The 21511-nt window shown below is 39.2% G+C and overlaps 2 protein-coding genes across 2 annotated transcripts in view; one reads left to right on the top strand and one right to left on the bottom strand.

The window, feature by feature from the left end:
* The window catches only part of LOC131333875 (uncharacterized), a 38946-nt gene extending 22636 nt beyond the window's left edge, over positions 1-16310 (top strand). Inside the window, exons 3-11 of the mRNA XM_058368675.1 lie at positions 3327-3383; positions 4020-4795; positions 8079-8252; positions 10441-10700; positions 10800-11027; positions 11096-11188; positions 11331-11519; positions 11623-12096; positions 16162-16310. Coding sequence (XP_058224658.1) covers positions 4030-4795; positions 8079-8252; positions 10441-10700; positions 10800-11027; positions 11096-11188; positions 11331-11429 — 1620 coding nt within the window. The 5' untranslated portion in view covers positions 3327-3383; positions 4020-4029 and the 3' untranslated portion in view covers positions 11430-11519; positions 11623-12096; positions 16162-16310. The remainder of the gene's footprint in view (positions 1-3326; positions 3384-4019; positions 4796-8078; positions 8253-10440; positions 10701-10799; positions 11028-11095; positions 11189-11330; positions 11520-11622; positions 12097-16161) is intronic.
* A 3000-nt stretch (positions 16311-19310) lies between these two features.
* LOC131333444 (RING-H2 finger protein ATL38-like) lies at positions 19311-20603 on the bottom strand. The gene has a single exon (XM_058367973.1). It carries the CDS (start codon positions 20532-20534, stop codon positions 19455-19457), a length of 1080 nt encoding a protein of 359 aa, XP_058223956.1. The 5' UTR covers positions 20535-20603; the 3' UTR covers positions 19311-19454.
* Between the last annotated feature and the right edge of the window lie 908 nt (positions 20604-21511).

Raw genomic sequence — 21511 nt, 5'->3', positions numbered from 1 at the left:
ATTACTGGCGTACGGCATAGACGTACTGGCGTGCGCCATGTTTTATCTGATACGATTGTCACATTTTTGCCATTTCAAAGGCCAGGACTAGTATTGTTTACTAGCCTGGGCCCTGCTGGCTCCCCTCAGGGATCGAAAACAGAAAAGAACGTAAAGGTGGTATACCTTTTTGTATAGAGGTTTGGAGGAGATATTGAGCTTATGGGTTGAAGATGGAGGCTGAGAAGATGGCTGTATGTCAGCAGGGTGTATGGAGATGGGTTGTTCTACTTTCTCTTTTAATGGAGGAAGAGAAATAAAGAGCAAGAAGAGAGGTGAAGAAAGCTTTGTGCTTCTTAATGAGGCCAACCCCTTGCAAATGAATGCAAGGGGGGTATTTATAGAGGGGGGAGTGACTGAGATCAGTCTGGTCTAAGGCCCTGTTTGGCTGTTTAAGGTAAGGTTGGAGCCTCCCATGCATTAAATGCATGGGACTTGCCTTGATGGGGGGTGTAGGAGAGAGGGGGAACGGGCCTGGCCGAAAGCGGTCATCAGGGACACTGTGGCCGACGTCAGGGTGGCACAAAAGTCCCGCCCAAGTGGCTGAATAAAGTTGATTTGACTGGGTTTGACTGGCGTGCGCCAGTACAAGATGGGCCACTGGTCGATGACTGACACGTGGCAGGTGACCGGCGTACGCATCCAGGACACTGGCGTATGCCAATTAGGTTTTGCTGGGGCTGTTTGGCTCTGGTTTGAAGGGTTTTGAAAGGTGTTTGAGAGAGATTCGGGACGCTCAAAGCTCGACCACACCTTTGTCCTTAAACTGTTTTCGACTAAAATCATCATTGGGGAAATATAAGATCGACAAATAACGTTATCTGGACAGTCCAGAATGGGGTGTCTACAGACGGTAGTTACCGAAGTTTTTTTTGTATTGTTTTTGCCCTACCTCATACTTTTTCCAATATATACCTAAGTCGTACCACATCCCAAATAGTATTTTGTTTTACGTAAAAATGAAGCTAACTTCACAAGACTTTTTCCTATGCATAGCATGCTCGTAGAATTAAGATTTTGGTCTATTATTTGGTTGGCATAATGACATTTGAATCTTATTTGTACCTTAAGTTTGGCATTGAAAAGCGGGATTATTTTTGGATTAGGTCTTACCTTTTTCCTTTTTAATTAAGTGATGTCACTATTACCTTAATTTTATGAATACTTACTATATGTAACACCTACCTCTAAATATAAGAACTCTAATTTTCCGGCCGTATCCCAGTCGTACATGTACTCTATCTTTCTCTTTTACTGTATTGATCTACCCGTAGTCCTGTACAGTAGATCACAACACATTTCGGCATGCTAACAAATAATTATGGGAAGATATGTAATGAGCGATACTTTATTTTCCCCTCACCAGGAGGCAAAAATAAAGAATGAAATTATACTGAAGGTCAAGTTGAGAAACATTCTGCCGCTGCGTGTTTCTGAACGTGCACATGGATCTCAACTTATAAGTGGATCTGCACTTCTGATCTTGTTAGGTTATCATTGTGGTTGAGTAATATTTTCGATTAGCCAGTAAAATATGTTAGCTTGTAAGTTTTTGTTCACTTTGTTGTGTTTGATTAATTTTTGTTCTTGACTTTCTGGAACTTCATACTGATTTTTCTTTATTCTAAGGCACACCTTTATTGACCCCCAACCTTGTGAGGTTCTGGATATTGCTTTAGCCATTATGCTAGTTGTTGGCATAATATTTTATGAAACTTGAGTCCCGGTACACGGCTGTTTTTTTGGCATTTCAAGTGTTGTACCTTGCTATTTTTTTGTGTTCCTTAAGTTTTTTGTTTGGTCAGAGTCAAAATGTGCTGCCTGTTGAACATTTCTCATTGTCATGTTTCTTATTGTGTTCATTCGAGCTCTTTGTATCACATTTGCCATTAATGACCAGCCTGTATGGTAGGTGCTTTAATATAGCAGTAGGAATATGATCCCACTTCTGCATGTCCTTCAATGGCGCACGTGTGCTAATTCACCAAGCCAAGTGGCAAACCTCGTGGCAATTACCCAACTAGAGCTCCTACCTCCCGAGAAACCTCTGCAACAAGTTTGGTGCCATCATTATCAGCAATTAAGCGTTCAATTTTAATTCCACGGGTAGCACCCCGAACATGTAGTGTTTTTTGGTTAGCTCTCAAATAGGATTCTAGAAGATTGGTGGTTTAGTAGCAGTTGCAAGGATATCAGTAAATACAAAAAATTGAAGGAGCTCACAGTGCATTAAAGACTCCCTTATTTCTTGTGGCATATGAAGCCATAGTTCCACCTGAGTCCCCTCTTCCATTTCTGGCTATAAAAGCTGGTGTATGGCTTTTGTATTTGTGTGGTACCAATCAGTGAGGTTGAGAAATGGAAATGAGGAAGAATTGCTAATCAGTCGTAGTGTTCAGGTGCTGTACTCTATGTTCCTGTCATTTTTCTCAACAACAAAAAGAGGAAGAATTGCTAAGAAATGGAAAAGAATAGGGAGAATCGATATTACCTGACGGCCTCCATCGATGTAGTCATGATCTTCTCTTTAAACCTGAACATCAATGGGATGGTCAATACTTGAACCCTCTGATCAAAAAAACTTAATGCACTTGAACCCTAGAACAGAATCGAGTTCTGCTCTGTTCTTGATGATAATGACAACAACGATTGTGGACAGGTAGAGGATCGTGGAGAGAGAGAGAGAGAGAGAGAGAGAGAGAGAGAGAGAGGCGTCTGAGAGAAGTTTATGCTGAGAATATTAAAGGCAAGGAATTTTTAGTGACAAGCATAGAATTTTGTCCCCGAAAGATGTCACCATTGGTTTTTTTTCTTGTAGTGAATGGAACCCACAAGATGTTGCTTGTGTGTTGGGGGTCATGACCAGATGCATTTGATAATTTCTTTTTCTGACAGCTCAAGGTGTCCAAACCGAGTTCCACACACCTGTTGCAAGTGTGTTGGGTCATATCAAGATGCAATCGAGATTTGTCATTTTGACATCTCAAAGTGTTCGTGCCAGGTTACACGCATATCTACTTTTATCCCATTAAGGCTAGTTAGCAACAGTGGCAAGAAATGGCGTCATCTAAACAACAAATTTTCCTCTTTCTCCTCTCTCTCTCTCTCTGGACCCACAAGTGCTGTATTTATTTTCTGGTTTTGATTGTTGGCCTTACCATTTCTTTGTGTGCTTAAGTTTATGGAATAGTAGTGTTACTCTTTGATTTTTTTAGGTACAATTGACTGCCTTTTTCGTGTTTGATGGAATGCTTCACTCATTCTTTATGTATGAATTCATTTGGTAGGTTTAAGGTCTTGACAATTGAAAGTATTCGGATCTCGCACAGCTTAGTTTTCATTAGGTATGATTTTCTCTCTGATTTATCTATGGTTTCTGTGATATGGTTTTTCAACCCCCTTAGAATTCATACACAAACTACAATCTCTGATATTGGTTTCTTTAATCCTTCTATAATCGATACAGAAAGAAAAGGGAAAATGCATGATTTCAATTGGAGATTTGGGGGTTAATTCAAGTGGATTTGTATGCGTGCTTGAGGATCCATTTGTCATCTAACTAGTTGTAATTGAGTTGGGTGGTTCATGTGTTCATACAACAACATAATAGATGCTGACCTTGCGAACGGGTTTATTCGTGCATGTTAGTTTTGTTGTATGTTTATTTGTTCCACGTTTAAAGTTCAAAAAGGGCCAAAAAACATGACAATTGTAACTTCAAAAACCAAAAAAAACTGATATACCACTATTCTCTTAAATGGTTTACTGCTCTGATTGCATGGAAGGAAAAAAAAAACATTTGTTTTGAACATGTGGATAGTAACAATTGTTATTGGAAGGGAATGAATAACAATTGTTCTTTTGACGGTGTTCTTATGCTTCGTTATTTATTCCTTTCTATTTTGTGCATATGCTTAGGCCATATGTAGTGTTGTAAAAAAAACATAGCAATGTTGTGTAACCTTTAATTAATTTTGTAGGTTATAAGTAATGGACAAGAGTTGGATGATGATAAGAAGAAATAGGTTGGCACGTAGAGAGTATAACATAGGGGTGGAATCTTTCCTACAATTTGCAATGGAGAATTTAGGACCACAGCTTGAGATTCGGTGTCCATGTAATGATTGTCTAAATGGCAGAAAACATAGCTTTGCAGTTGTTAAGATCCATTTGATACGGAAAGGATTTGACTCTTCTTACAAGACTTGGGTGCACCATGGGGAATCTGTTCCCGCATCTCAAGCATATGATGATGACCATCATGACCCCAATGAAGGTATTGGGGATGAAACTAGAGGAGAGGTCCCTAAGGATGGCAACCAATTGCAAAATATGTTGGAACAGGTCTTTGTTGGTGGCCTCTTGGATGACGATAGCGATGAATTGCCTGCTAATCTTGGGAGGGGCAATGTTTGGAGTTTCGATAAGTTGTTCAATGCTGCTCAACGTAAAATTTATCCTGGATGTGAAAAGACAGTGCTAACATTTATTGTTGAGATGCTTCATGTTAAAGTCTACAAGAAGATGCCGAATGACACGTTCCATATTATGATGAATGTTATTAAAGGGATGCGATCAGACTATGATAAGGCTATTCCTTGGAACACTTATGAAGCGAAGAAATTCTTAAGGGATTTGGGTTTGGGATATGTGCCTATTCATGCATGCATAAATGACTGCGCACTCTTTTGGAAGGAGAATGAAAATATGGAAAATTGCCCAAAGTGTAATGAGCCTAGGTACAAGGTGAACGATGGTACGGGTAAAAAGATCCCCCGCAAGATATTGCGGTACTTACCATTGACTCCTAGACTACAAAGGCTATATTGTTGTGAGAAAATAGCTCCTGATATGAGATGGCATAAAGACAAACGTGTTGATGATGACGAATTGCGTCATCCGGCTGATGCTCAGGAATGGAAGAACTTCGATGAGCGATTTCCCGATTTTGCTGCCGAACCGCGAAATGTGAGGCTCGGGATGGCTACTGATGGTTTCAATCCCTTTGGACACATGAGTCAATCATATAGTATGTGGCCTGTAATCATAGTGCCTTACAATCTCCCCCCGTGGAAGTGCATGAAAGAACCTTTTTGCTTCATGTCACTGCTTATTCCTGGTCCATCATCCATTGGAAAAGATATTGATGTTTACTTGCGTCCGTTAGTTGATGAGTTGAAGGAGTTGTGGAAGAATGGTGTACAAACTTATGATGCCTCTACTGGAAAAACATTTATGATGCGTGCATGTGTGTTTTGGACCATCCACGACTTTCCTGCATATGGGATGATGTCTGGGTGGTCTACGAAGGGTTATTTAGCTTGTCCCATTTGCAATTGTGATTTCTCATCAGTTAAGTTGAGGAGTAAGATTGGATATTTGGGTGCGCGCCGCTGGCTACCTGAGAACCACATTTGGCGAAGGAGCAAGCTCTTTAACGGTAAATTTGAGGATAGGACCAGACCTGTGGAGTTGTCGGGCCAAGAAATATTAGAACAAATTAACTCAGGGACATACGAGCCGTTTGGGAAACATCCAAGTAACAGCAAGAAAAGAAAAAGAGATGAGTTTGAGAAAAATTTGAATTGGGGGAAGAAAAGCATTTTGTTTGAGCTCCCTTATTTTGAGTTTCTCAATCTTCGATGGAACCTCGATGTCATGCACATAGGGAAGAACATATGTGAAAATTTGTTGGGGACATTTTTGGGCATAGATGGAAAGAACAAGGATACAGAAAAGGCACGCAAGGATTTGGAGGATCAGGAATTACGCAAGGAGTTACACCTAAAGATGCGTGCAAATGGGTCATTTGAAAAGCCCCCGGCCATGTACACATTATCATCGAAAGAGAGAGAAGGCTTTTGCAATTTCTTAAAATCGATCAAGTACCCAGATGGATATGCAGCGAACATCTCTAAATGTGTGAACACTCGTGGTGGCAAGCTATCTGGGCTCAAAAGTCATGATTGTCATGTCCTTTTGCAAAGACTTCTCCCGATTGGTATGCGTGGCTATTTGAACAATGAAATTGGAACCGCGTTATTTGAGTTCAGTAACTTCTACCAACAGTTGTGCTCAAAAACAGTGAGGAAGAGCGATTTGGATCAACTTCAAGAGAACATTATACTTGTGCTTTGCAAGTTTGAAAAGATTTTCCCTCCCGCTTTCTTTGACGTAATGGTACACTTGGCTATTCACCTGCCTCGCGAGCTTAAACTAGGAGGGCCAGTGCATTATCGATGGATGTACCCCATTGAAAGGTATGTATACCTATTGTACTACTTGTGTCATTTAGCTATAATCCTACAACCATAACCTAATACTGTGGTATTTTTTATAGACTACTTGGAGTTTTGAAAAAATTAGTAGGCAATAAAGCTCATCCTGAAGGTTCAATTGTGGAGGCTTACGTTTGTAAAGAATGTACAACCTTTTGTTCTATGTATCTCGATGGAATTGAGACAGTGTTTAATCGCCAAGAACGGAATGACGATGGTGGTGAGCATGAAGTGGGGTTAAAGGCTTTCACTCAGCAAATTCGTCCCTTTAGTATAATCCCGAGAGCACCTAATGTACCTGTCGACCAACGTGACATGGCTCATTGGTTTGTCTTGAACAATAGCCCTGAAGTAGAACCATATCTAGAGTAAGTATTTACTACAATATTTTTTCTATATTTGGTTGGGGTTTTATCATCATTCATAATTCTCTATGTTAATTAGGATACACAAGAATTTGTTGGGAAATGGCAATACACTTGACATTGCAAAGAGACAACGCAAAGAGTTTCCTCAGTGGTTCAAACGGCATGTAAGACATACAAAATTGAATTTTCTCACTCGTCACAGTAAGCTATGTTTATTTAAAGTAGCATAATAGTAATTTTTAATGTAGGTGAATGAATTGCGGAAGCAAGGGTCTCCCGAAGCAACTAATGAGTTGTGGTCATTGGCCAACGGACCCGGGCCAATAATAAACACATATTCAGGGTGCATTTCTAATGGCGTCCGTTTCCTTACAATTGAACGGGACAACCGACATACAACTCAGAATAGTGGGGTGGTAGTGGAAGGGGAGCACGAAGGCCAGACAATAAACTTTTACGGTTTCTTAACCAAAGTATGGGAAATGACGTATTTATTCAATCATCGAGTTGTTTTGTTCCAGTGCGAATGGTACAATTCCGGTTGTAGTAGATTATTTCGGGTTGATGCACATTGGTCAAGTATTGATGTAAGAAGTCGATGGTATAAGGATGACCCATTCGTTTTTCCAAGTCAAGTCCAACAAGTATTCTACATTGCAGATACCAAGTTGGGTGTGCACTGGAAAGTAGTAGAACGAATTCACCGTCGAGGAATCTGGAATGTCCCAGAGACGGAAAGTTTTGAAACCAGCGGGTCTCCCAATGAAGTTTTCCAGCAGGAAATAACTACTGAGGTTCCAACAATTGTCGTTCAAGATCCTCCCATCGTATCCTCTTTGCGGAGAAATGATATTGAACCTGCAATTATTAGTGAGGAAGAAGATCATAGTGACGAGTATGAAGAAGACTTAATGGCTGATCTAGACGATGAAGAAGAGGAAGAAAATCATAGTGATTCTGCTGATGATTTTGACATAGAAGCTTAATGTACCAAGAAAATTGGTGGTCCCTACTTGTACCTAAGATTAACTGTTGAAATTAGTTTGAGCTACTTTGCTGTTGTATGTGGCCCATTGATTTGTCCACTTCAATTGATGTTGTTCATTTCCTAGCCTTGGGGGGATGTCCCTTGGAAGATCAGATGTAGGTTTGTGTTGGTGGCTACTATCTTTTGTGGTTAGCTAGTCGCGCTGCGTTGAAGTTGAGAATTCTAATGCTGAATTCAAGTAGTGTTTGCTTACATATGATAGAGTTCTTGAGCAATATGGTTATTGATTGTTTATCATATGCTACATACCTTGTAATTTGCACATTGTTTGTCCTACATATCTCTCATTATAATTCACATCTTTGATATGCTTGTATGTAAATGGAGTGTTTCAAAATTTGACAGATTGCATCATGCCTCCTGGATCAAAAAAGAGCAGTGCATCCTCCAACTCAACTGGCACATTGCATAACACTACAGCAGCACGAGTTGAAACAGCAACTACAACACCCGCTTCAGAGATTCTGACACCTACTCCTTTGACTGTTGCATCTCCTTCTACTCATGGTAGCGCTTCAGGTAAATGCACTTGTATCTCTCTCTCTCTCTCTGACCTGTACTTCAACATTAGGAGTGATTCCAAAAGATGCCATAAATCTGAGTGGTTGTGAAACTCCATAAGAGCATTTGAAACAATTTGGAAGGACCAGCTATTAGGAGAGCAAAGAATAAAAAGGTCGTGTGCAAAGTGTATTTGACTGATATATTGGGCAATCCATCACCTGATGAGAAATGGTTTTCCCCAGCTTTTTACAAATTAGCCATGGCAGGTTCTGTTGGCTCTGTTCTATACATATGGAAGGCAAGAAATGAGAGTATTTTTGGTAATAAGCATCCCAATCTTGAATGTACTATAGAGCAGATTGTTAAGGATGTTAGGGATAGAGTTTGCTCTTGGAGGAAAATAGAAGGAAGCAATTTTAATCGGGATTTGTGTAGGGCCTGGAAAATTTTGCTTTGATTTGCAATGCTTGGCTTAGTATTGGATCTATTCTGTTTCATTGTATTCGGAGCGAATGCCCCTTTGCTTCTCTTGTATTCTTGTTTCTTTTTAGTAATAAAATCTTATTTACCAAAAAAGAAGAAGTCTAATGCTGTAAACCTTTCCGATGCTTGACTTCCTTAGTTGGTACTCGTGATGTCTTTTCTCTATGTAATGCAATGGGAGAATCACCTGACCATATCCTTATCCTATGCAACGTGGCTAGGAGAATATGGGAAGCTATTTTTCTGTGGTGGCACGTCCATTGCCTTTTAACATGTAGTTTTGATTGTAACAAAATCACAGCGTTTTTGACTTAAGAGTCTCTTCAAATATGGATATTAAAATGCTTTTATTTCAAAGTGAGGATATTGTAAAGTGAGGATATAGTGCTACGGACAGCATTCTTCTTGTTGAACTTGAACTTGTACTTGTACGTAAACATTCTTACTTGATCATACCTGAGGTGTACTTGTACATTCTTACTTCTACTAGTACACATGGTTCTGTCCAGGTTATGCTTCATGTCCAGCTAGTTGCATTGTGGAGCTAATTAACTTGTTGTTGTTGCTATTCTGCATCTGCTACTGCTACTGTTTCTGCTAGTTGCATTATGGTTCACTTCTATTGTTTTCAAGTGTATTACTGATGGGCATTTGTCTGCTTTTGGTCAGTACATTTGTGTAGTCCAGTAGTGTTAGTTATGGTTAGCGTATTCATTTGGGCCTCGTTTGATTCATGGATTAGGTGCCTGGGATAGGACTAAACACATGTAATCCCACATTTTCCTTCGTTTGGTTCCCGCTCCAGCGTGTGGGATTGCTAATACCGGGATTATATTTATCCTTATACGGGGGGTATAATATAGTCCCATGGGGGGGGGGGGGGGGGGGGGGGGGTTAGGATTGTTTGGTCCGGGATAGAAGAAATGCGGAAGGAAAGACCAAGTAATTACAAAAATGCCATTACATAAAAAGAAGCCCTACGCGGAAGGAAATTCTCTTTTGGTTGCTGCCACTAATCAGTATCTAGGATTTGCAATCCACTGATCCTACACTGGGGAGAATACCAGCCATGCTTAAGTTAAAGGTTCTCTGGTTCTACTCCTAACAGAGGAAATTCTAGAAGTTGCCAATCCTTTATCATTGTATTCAGTTTTTATTCTGTTCTTCTGTGGGTGTTTGAACTGTAACATGTACTACTTGTGGGTGTCAATTATGTTGGAAAATATATGCCCAAGTTATGGAATGCCCAGATTATTTTGTTTGTTGGAATGCTTAGATTATTTTTTGGTTGGAATGCACATGTTATTGGTTGAGAAGTTATTGGAAAAATTGCATGGGTTATGGACACTTTCATTTGTGAACTTGACTGTCTGTATCTCCTTGTAATTATCGGTTCCTATTCTGTTTTGTCTGTATCTCCTTGTCTGCATTTTCTGTCCAGCTTTGGTATTTTGTTGCTTTGAATCCTGCTTTGGATGCTGCTGTTCTGTCCAGCAACTATACAGTTTTGTCCGTTACTTCCATGTCACTTTTGTAATGCTTACTGCTGCTGCTGTCCAGTTCAGTTATTGCCAATCACCCTCTTTTGCATGTGTTTCCCTCCCATCTATTAGATGCATTCATTACATGTGGTGTTTGTTATGGTCCAATCCGTCCATTTTTCTTTTAGCCCTTGGCTTAGATCATTGTACCACTTGGCTTATATTCTGTTAGTTTACAGGTGCACCTTCAGCAAAGCGGCGGCGTGTGCGAGGGCCAACACGTGGAAAAAGAATTCGAAGGATAATTGCTGAGAATAAAGGGGAGAGGATCTCAGCTTATGTGACGCCGAAAATGAGAGCATTTTGTGGAATAAATGCAACCAAAGTGGCGAGTGAACTAGGGACACAAATTAGGTGGATATGTCCTATTCAGGGATTTTACTCCTCGTGGTTAAATGTTGATGATGGGATCAAACGTAACATCCTACAAGCTGTCCGGGTAAGATGTCTAATTTGAATGGTTACTAGCATAACACCCTCATAATATAACGACTGCAGATTGCATTCTGTTACTGAATTCTCTCATATATGTTTGTAGGACAAATTTAAAGTCACCCAAAATGACGTTGAGGGCACAGAGTTAGTAGAGCAAATTTTTCATGAAAAGGCAAATCTAATCTACAAAGATTGGAAATGGAGAATGAACAATTTCTATACAAAGACATTGGATGCTGGCTTAGACGCGTATCAACATCCTTTTCAAGCGATGCCCAAAGATGACTGGAAGTACATGATCGATCATGTATTCAAGGATCCAAATCGAGAGGTTAATTGAATACTTATTGTAGTTACATTTCCAACTCTAACTTAATATCTAACAAATGATTTTTTCAGGCCCGCAAAAAAGCTGGCAAATTAAATAGGGAGGCTGTACCGTATGGTCATACTACGGGCTCTCGATCCTTTGCTGCCGTGTTGACTTTTGCGGTGAGACATTATGGCTCATAGTGCTGTACTTACTTTTGTTTGTAGTGCTGCTATTGATGATGGGTTGTGCCTATTCTGTTATGGTTTCTGCCGGTGCTATTTGTTGGATTGTTAATATGCTATGGTTATTTGAATATGCTAGGCTGATCGTGAAGAGCAAAGAATTGCCAATGAGGGAAATGATGCTACTGGAAACGACAATGAGCCAAACAGTAATGAGGGGAGCGGTAATGAGGGATGAAAGAAGCTCGATATATGTGATTTGTTTGAGGCATCACATAGATTGAGAGATACAAACGAATGGATCAATTCAATATGCAAAGACAAACATGTATATGCATTTAATGTTCAATCATTTACTTTTGTTGTCTGTTTTTTAATTAGTCCATTTCATTATGTCTTTGTTGTTTGTTTTCTTTCTTTCGAAATGATAGGAGATGATGGTGGCAACACGTGACGAGGCAGCTCTGTCTGGCACTCCACTATCAGCTGAAGAACTTTCAATAAAGTGCCTCGGGGAGTCGAAGACAAAGAACTACATACGAGGATTAGGGAATGGGCCAAAGCCATCTACCTATCTTTCCAAATCCAACTCACAGTCAGCACGCCAGGACCAGCTGCAAAAACTTCAATGTGAGTTGGATTTAATTCGTGAAGAGCAAAGAAGAGAGAGGGAAGAGGAGAAGACGCGAAGGGAGGAGGAACAAAGACGACACGAGGAGGAACAAAGACAACGTGAGGACAAGTATGAGGAGGATAAAAGGCGGTGGGAGGAGACACAAAGACGACAAGATGAGGAGCGGTCTATACTTCTAAAAGAGATGGAGGTATTCAAAAGCTTTATGAGCCAAATGCAAAATGGTGGGCGAGGCAACATGGGAGCTGGGTGATGGTGGCTCAAATATATGGTAAGTAATTTGAGAATATCACTTTTACAATTGACTTTGATGCTAACTAGGAAATCTGGAATTGCAATTTTTTTTTAATTTTTTTGAGGTTGCTTTCAATACTTCATTACTAATGTTGTAATTTCGTACTCCCGAAAGAAAAACCTCTCTGTGGAGTGTGGAAAGTTCCCAAAACTTAACGCCAAGTATGGCGTCGTTAGAGTGCAACTTTTGCGGCATTTAGACGGTGATGCCTCATTAGGATTACAAATCAAGAGCTGCGTTACAGGTGGATGATCAACTGTCCTATTAGGTCTGCCAAAGTGTGAGGGGCAGCTGTTATCCAAGATCGATTTAAGGAGTATCACCACCTGTCTATTAATGATAATGATTCTTTTCTTAAAAATAATGCATATCGCCAAAATGTGAGGGGCAACTGTTAATGAAGATAGATTTCAGGAGTGTATTATAAGCTTCAGAATGTGATTTAGAAGGATGTCTTATTAGAAGTTCAAGGAGGATTTCTTAAAGTCCCTGAATGATATAGTTGATGAGCGGAGCCCTTTTCATTTTGTGGATAATTGAGCCAAGCCCTTGGACTCCTATACTAATGCACATAAGATCAAGTTTGAAGCAGAGGATACCATTCAAAGAGTGAGAGTACAAAAACAAAAGAGGAAAAGATATAGTTACTACTTAGCTCACAGAAAATGATAGATTGACTTTGCTGATAGATTGATTTATGCAAGTCTAGTTTCAGTCCTGAAGAGAAATATGGGCCAGTTGAAGTCCAAATATATACGTATATATATAACTAATTTGTAGAAATCCCGTACTATCTAAGCTGTCGCTCTAGTTTCCTGTTCAATTTAACTTGTAAAACTTGTGATCTTATGTGATACCCTGTCCGGATATTTTACTAATTTGAATGTTATGACGTGTTTGGTGGATTGTAATATCTGCACTTTTCATAAATATTTCACCCCTGCATTAAGGAATTTGCTTCATGTAATTAGTAGATTTTTTAGTCTAAAAATATATGATTTTGCATGAAAAGCCGTAGGTGGCAATTTTGTGAGGGGTGGGCACGTGAAAGTGCAATGGCTGTGCATGGGTGATGAGAAGATAAGTGTGGTGGTAAAAGGTAAGAAGACAAAATGAGATAAAAGACAAAGGGGGTGGACATATGTCATCTTTATAGTCATATTTGATGAGTCAACTCAGGGCCGGCCCTAAGCTAAGGCGGACAAGGCGGCGGACTTAAGCCCCCGAAATTTGGCCAAAAATTGGGGACCCAAATATGTATACCTATGTATGTAATATATATTTAATTAGTGCTTCCATCAACCAAAGGAGGTAGTTGGCGAAGTGCTAAGTCTTAAGTATTGCTACACAGCAGAAGCAAGGTTCGATTCTCAGCCCAAGCAACTTGCTATCTTTTTTCATTCTTATGATTTTGTTTTCCTTTTGAGGTTATTTTTTTTAATAGAAAACATAGGGCCCCTATTTTATAAGTTCGACTTAGGCCCTAAGAATCTCAGAGCCGACTTAGGCCCTAAGAATCTCAGAGCCGGTCCTGAGTCAACTCACAAGGATAGTATATATTAAGGAGGAAATGGAGAAAGAAAAAGGGCAGTTTGGGGGGAAAGGGAATAGGAATATTATGGAAAGAGGATAGGGGCGCTCGTTAAGAGTGGGAGTGGTTGAGTATTGGGCTATTAATTCTAGTTTGATGAGAGTATGGTAACACCTTAATTTTTTTGAGATTAGGGAATTCGGTTTTGGGGTGTTACAAATTGGTATCAGAGCTTAGGTTTTATGATTCTGTAGACTATTCAAGAATGATACCCGAATGCTATCCTGTGGGTAAGTGATAATGAGTTATCGTGCTTTGGTGCAAATTTATTGGTATTGTGGTTGAGTTGTTTAATTTATTTATTCATTTGATGACAAAGATTGAATTTCGAAAGAGAAGTTGATAGGATTAAAGTTGGAAATGGGTTTCAACTAAGCAAAGTCTATGTGGTTAGTATAGAATCACACGCCGAAGAATTATATGTGGTGAGTGTACGTGGTGGTAAACCATTGATACGTAGTACTTTATTTTGGTTTGGCAAATTTTAAAGCTGAGGAAGTATTTGACTACAGTTTAAATCGTTTTTATGGCATGATTAGGGTCGTGATGTCTTTTTTTTTTGTTCCTTTGACAAAATGGAAAGATAAGTTCTAGAGTTAGTGAATAGAGAAAAGAAAAGGGGATCAAGTGTTAGCTGAAAAAAAAAAAAAAAGAAGAAGAAGAAAACAAAGGATTTGGATCAACTAAGTATCTACTACAACTTAATTGTATGAATTACATCTGGAGCAGCGTATATTATTCATATTTGCAGGGAATTCATGGGGATTTGGCCCGTGTAAGCTTAGTAATCTAAACTCATGCATGAGCATTGTCGGTGTATTTAAAATTTGGGATTTAGTTTGAATACAGATGTGTATGATTCTATGGTTTCGATCTATCGGGGTTGTGAATGTCAACTAATTTGTTAGTTTATGTTTGTTTAACAACTTTTACGAATGATGTAGAATTCAGTTGGTACTTCTAGTTATGGTTGTAGGAGTAATGACCATTTGACTAGTGGGAAGGTTGTGATTATTGGTGGAAGTGCGAAAAAAAAAATTGAATTACAAGCTAAGGTCAACACAGAATAGGTCAAAGCTGAATGAATCAGAGGTGTGTGTGGTTTTCCATTGAGAATTTCTATCATGTGCGGTTGTGACTATGGTAGTATAGTAGACGGTAAGTACTTTTGTCCAATCCGGTGCCTCTATGATCATGTTATTGACTTTAATTCTCTTGCGTTATTGAATGTGCTCAATCTGATCTTGGGTTTAGTTTGGAAGGATTTTGATGCTAGACTAATGGTCTATTAATGGTGAAATTTGGATAGAGTTGTTTGGAGTTTGATGAAGCCCTAACAAAAAGGGTTTTGAGTTGAGTTTTCTGCGAACTCTTTATAAGGGAAAAGGCATCCGATTAATCTGAAAAGTTTTAGTATTTTGTGTATCCATTGCTATTTTAGTTTGGAAGGATTGTGATGAATATTGTTGCCTTAATGGCATAGCCTTAGTGGCGCGGAATTGTTGCCTTAATGGGTTGAATTTTATTGCCTTATAGTGGGGTCGTTTTTTTGTAGTGTTCTTTTTCTGCAGTGGCAATGGTTGGGTAGCGTTGCATATGTGGCATTTGCCTATTTGGAGAAGCTTTTGTCGCATGATAATATGTATGTGGTGACTTGTGTAGAGAAATTCAGATACATGTGTTACGCAACGCTGTGGAGTAACATTGATATCTTATGGCGAACAACTGTTGTCTACGTGGTGTCGCCAATAAGACGCAAAAAATTTATTCCGTACAGTTTTTATATACTCGTATGTGAGCTAGATTCGCTGGGTAAAAGCCTGAGGTGCCTATTCTGATTTTGGTCGAGGTGCCAATGCGTGACAAATTTGCGGTGTAAGGGCTAGAGGTGCCCAATCGTGCATGATAATTGCAAGTACTGATATCAGAAACCAAGCTAAGCGTAATTTAACAATTCGATAGTCTTGGCATTGCATACTTTCCAATGTTTGCATTTAAATGATCACTTTTCTGTTGCAATTCCACTAGTCAATTTTTCTGGTTTGCATGAATTCCCGTGGTCTTTGTTGTAATGTTTTCAGGATGAATTTTGCAACCAGGGCTCACTAGGTGATGTTAGTTTCGTGTAATTGTTTTGTTGCTTAAGCGTAAATGGTTTATATTACTTGCTGTTAATCTATCACAGATATGTTGTGTTGGGAAGGTGGAATTTCAGTTCTGGCCTTACATTGGTGGAGAGTGTAGTTTTTTGTTGGGTTTGCCGTCCAAAATATTGGATGGCGTTAGGTTATGGACCAAGTAGGATGGGATATGGATAGTTCGAGGACGAAATAGGTGATTTTGATAGTTCAAGAATGAAGTAGAAAAATGAGTGATAGTTTGAGAGATGTTTTCATAAAAAACTCTAAATACTAATGATAGATTGTTCTTTTTTTTTTGGTTTTTTACAGGGACGGCGTTTTAATGGAGTATCGTGCAGGATGTTGGTTATTGACTATGAAGATTTTGGTTGTGGTCGTGCTTGGATTTTTTTTGGTTATCCGTTTGTTCAAGTACTCGTCCACGAGGTTTGGATAAATTGTCTCTGAGCTTGGATATATATATATATATATATATATATATATATATATATATATATATATATATATATATATATATATATATATATATACACACACATACATACATACATATATATTCTCTTATGGTGGATGTGTTGCTATTTTGCACTCTAGGAATTTGGATACATGCAAGTTGTTTGTTAACTATTTGGTGGATACCTATTTATGAAAGTTTGTATTTATTTCTTGGAATTTTTATTTTGTATTAATTGCATTAGGTTGGCAATTTTGTGGAATTAATGATTGTTGGCTGAAATTTACAGCGAATAATAATATGGAAAAAATTTGTAGAATATTTTGGAATGATAAATTGGTATGAAATATTTTCCGATTACAGTTTAGTTGCCAACATTAGTTGCCAACAGCCACAAATGATGATTTGTTTTGCCTACTAAATAATTTGTAGAATATTTTGGAATGATAAATTGGTATGAAAATATCTCCCGACTAAACTTTGGTCGCCAAATGGGCTGCAAAAATAACTTAATTCGGATGACATTTGCCGACTAAACAATTAGTCGGCCAATAGAAAAATAATCTCTCGACTAAACTTTGGTCGCCAAATGGGCTGCCAAAATAACTTAATTCAGATGACATTTGCCGACTAAACAATTAGTCGGCCAATAGAAAATTAATCTCCCGACTAAACTTTGGTCGCCAGATGGGCTGCAAAATAACTAAATTCGGATGACATTTGCCGACTAAACAATTAGTCGGTGATAATAAAAATACATTTCCCGACTAAACATTTAGTCGGTGAATAGTGAAATAGTTCCCGACTAAACAGTTAGTCGGCAAAATATGTACATTCTCCGACTAAAGAATTAGTCTCCAAATAGTATAATCTTTGCCGACTAAATATAAATTACCGACTAAGTATTTTAGTCGGGATGTGTTAGTCGGTAAAAGGTATATACTTTAGCCGACTAAACATTTTTTAGTCGGCAACGACCTTTGCCGACTCTCTTCCATCGACTAATGTGCCGACCAAAATTTTTAGTCGGAAATAATTTTTGCCGACTAAAATGCCTACAATTGCCGACTAAAGGTTTAGTCGGGAATGGTGTTTTTTCTTGTAGTGATACCAGTTTCTAAAAGTCGGCGGCATAAGAGTTCCTGTCTTGGAGCTAGATGGTCATCCAACTCCTAGTTGTAACAGCCAACTAGTCGATGCGTAGTACCATATACACATACGTAACTTTTAAGTTTATTATGTTGTTGAAGGTTATGAATAACAGTATATGTACACGGAATAGTTAGAATCATAGTATAGTATATGGTGTATCTAACGATATGTAATCAGAATCGGTTGAATAACAGTATATGTACACGGAATAGTTAGAATCATAGTATAGTATATGGTGTATCCAACGATACGTAATCAGAATTGGTTGTAACTATTGAGACTCGTGATTACATAGTTGTTTTGACCGGAGGTGGGGGAAGTAATATAGTACTACTACTTTCGTCTCAAAATATTTATCTGGTCCGCAAAACGAAGACTTAAAATAATTCATTTTCTTCATGAAAAATTTTTGAACTTTTTTCATAGATTAAAAGTACTCATTGATATTTAGTAAATTGTTTTAAAAAGTGTGATTTTTTTTTGAATAAATTGCAAAATTATTTTTAAGTTCTCGTTTTGCAGATCAGACAAACATTTTGAGATTGATGGAGAACACATCCTCGTGGGATTCAGGAATAAGTATAAGGTTTTCACATAAATATGTGATTAAAAAATAGTCCGAAGCAATATATGACGGTGCTCCCGAACTACTGAATAATAGTTCTCTAGTGGGATGTCAGTGTTGAACGACAACTAACGGATATCCCGTTATTCGTTATCCATTTAAACGTTGCCCCCACACACACACGCACACAACACCCCCCCCCCCCCCCCGGCTGTTTGTCCATCAAATGCCGTAGGTGCTCGATCCAATCATATAACTTTTCATTATTCAAAAATCTGAATGAAAAGTTAGATGGTTGAATAAAACACCTATAGGTATTGGATTGAGTTTATTTTTTATGGAGACCCTTGAAAAAATATTTTACATTTAATAAACGGCTTGGATGATTTGTGTAGAACCCATGGTGGGCCCCACAACGAAATTTGTGCACTGTGCACAAATTTGCTGTTTGTGTAGCAGGACTGCACAAGTATAGAGTTACTATCAACCCAATCCAACTATACTAGCCCCATTAGGAAGAAAAAAATAATCACAACAAATACGAAGGCAAGAACACGTTCTACACACCGCCGGAGGCAAAATTCAAACTTCTGATCACTAATGAGATGCAAAAGTCTTGAAATTAACAATTCCATATCTCTCATTGACTTTATATTTATAAAACATGGAGTAGTTGTTCTGGTAGCTCATCTATTGGTAGTTAGGCAACATAAGGATTCTTCAGATAAGTACGAAGAATTAGCTCATTTATTTCTTATCTCTTATTGATTATACCACAAATCAATTTTACGCAACTTAATAAAATATCAAAATTTATTTAATTACCCTCCATTTATCTTACGAGCTTAATGTTTGTTTAGAGAGCTTTGAGAACGACTGAGGGCATCAATTTTGGACTAAGAAAACATAAAATAAAAAATCATTAATGGATCTGAATACTAAATTATTATTATGGGAAGCGCAGAAGACACTCCATAAGGTAAAGATTGAATTACTCGTTCAAACATTAAAATTCAAATTCGGACATAATTTAAGGCGTGTGCTAATTTCATGACACAGTCTTTAATTATTCTACTAAATTCGTAAAATTATTGCTTGAATATCGCATGAAATTTAACTCATTGGCTACCCGTTTTGATTGGTAGAATCAAGAATGTTTTATTGATTGCTAACCTCGAATATTTTAAGTTTCCATCCTTTAGCACTACGCATGGACTTTTGCACTTCTGAGGATCTCATGGACTTTTGCACTTGTGAGGATCTCTTGGGCCTCGTTCGTTTCGGAGTATCAAAATCTTTGAAGACGACTTTAAAACCCAAACCGAATAGGGCCTTTGGTTTATCTAATCCATAGCAGGTCGCCCAACAAATCAATCAAAACAAGCAGTAACAAGCTTATCCGCCTAAACTTCGCCATCTAATATAAGCCGATTAAACAATCGCTCCTCGAACGTTAACTCTCTCCTTGTAACTCTCACTCCCCCAAATCAGCCGATGTAACGGCGCCCTAACGGACTTCAACACCACCTTCGGCGTCGCAATCACCTCCTCCCCGCCGCCCACAACCACCACCTTCTGTGGCGGCGTCGCCACCATAAACCCCAACTTACTAATCCCCCCACTCCCACTCCTATACCCCTTCCTCGAACTCCTCGCCCTTTGAAAATTCACACAACTCCTCGTCCTACTCAAACTCGACGAGTTCATGACCAACCGACTCCGCACCTCCTCCGGTAGCCTTAGCGTAAATCTTTCGCAATTCTCCCCCTCTTGTACCACCGAGTACCACCTCCAAAGCTTCCCGCCAATTCTCATTCGCTCCTTTCTAGACGTCCGAACTGTGCTTCTCAGTTCACTAGTTCGGACGTCTACGATCGAATTGTCTACCCCAACCGAGTCAACTGGTTTGGGTTCATGACTCGGTAAAGTGAAACCGTCGTCGGGTTCGAGGGCGAGGTTGGAACGGCAGACGGGGCACGTGACGTGGGTGGACAGCCACGCGTCGATGCAGTCGTGGTGGAACACGTGGCAGCAGATGGGAAGCAGCCGGAGCGTGTCCGTGTTTTCGAACTCGCTTAAGCACACGGCGCATTCTAGGGAGATGCCGTCTGTTTTGACTTCGGAGTAGACCAAGGTCGGGAACGTGTCGATTATCCACGGGTCGAGCCCGCAGGACATGAGGTGGCGGAAGCGGCGGCGACGGCGGTGGGGGGCGGAGACGCCGTGGGACTCGAGGGTGAGTCTTTGCCGGAAGTCCATGCAGTATAGGGTCATGAAGATGGAGAGGCAGCCCGTGATGAAGGAGGCGGCTATGAAGCAGGCGATTATGACTGCCATAGTTGGAGTTGCCATGATCTTGGAGTTGGAAATATGGTTTGGCGGCGGTGAGTCAGTTTGTGCGGCGGTGCGCAGCGGATAGAGGGCCAGCGTGACGAGGAGGGCGGCGCAAATGAGGTGGTGGTTGGAGGTGAAGAGTTGAAGGATGCAACGGTGGAGACTATTTTTGCTCATTTGTGTTAAGAGTGAGACAGTGAGTGGGACTAACTGAAGGTGAGGTTGTGGGCAGAAATTTAAAACGGAATGGGGGGCCAATGGTTGGTAAATAGGGTGGACATAGTGTCAAGTCGTGTTTGTATCATATTATCTCGTGTTCGTGTTAGAATTTTCTCAAATCTAATTAGATCTGTTTAGCTTTTCCTATTATTGTCATATTTGTGTTTTCGTATTGTGTCAAAAATAGTTAATCTTAACCCGCTAATTAACTTCATGTCTGGTTCGTGTCGTGCTATCATATACTTTCATAAATTTCCACCCTGCGGTGTGTCATGTCGTGTTCGTGTTGTGTCATCTCGTATTCGTCTTAAAATTTTCTCAACTCTAACCCAACTTGTTTAACTTTTTGTGTTATCATATCGTGTTATATTCGTGTTCTGTGTTAAAAATAGCTAATCTTAACCCGCTAACTTCCTGTCAAATTCTTGTTGTATCAAAAATTTCCACCTCTATTGGTATGCGCCTTAAAAGGGGAAAAAGGAAAAAAAAGTGGCTGTGGGGATGAGTCGGTTTTAAGACACAGTGATTGCGTAGTTGTTTTGACTGGGGGATGAGGAGTGGGGCAGTATGTAAATACTAAATACGTACATTTGAAGTTTGCCATGTTGTTGTTCGGGTGGCCCGTATGGTAAGAGTATTATGTGCTCAAGGTTTTGAGGTAAGGATATCAGAAGACGTGATGATATCGGAAGGACCGAATGATACGTGGTGGAAATTGACTCTTTCTAAAAGACTTTTGATGATCTCGGGTGTTTGGACAAATAAGTCAAAGTGGTTTATTTTTTATTTTTATTTAATTTTTTTTCGTATCACTTTACTTATTGTCAATTTTTTGAGAATTATTGCATCCTCACGATAAGAGTAATCTAAAAAGTAAAAAATTTTGACCGAAATTCAATTTTTTTTGAATAAAGACGAAAATAAATCAATAAGCC

The sequence above is a fragment of the Rhododendron vialii genome, chromosome 7a, assembly GCF_030253575.1.
Source record: "Rhododendron vialii isolate Sample 1 chromosome 7a, ASM3025357v1".
In the NCBI taxonomy this organism is placed as follows: Eukaryota; Viridiplantae; Streptophyta; class Magnoliopsida; order Ericales; family Ericaceae; genus Rhododendron; species Rhododendron vialii.
This window is presented reverse-complemented; position numbering and strand designations above follow the sequence as displayed.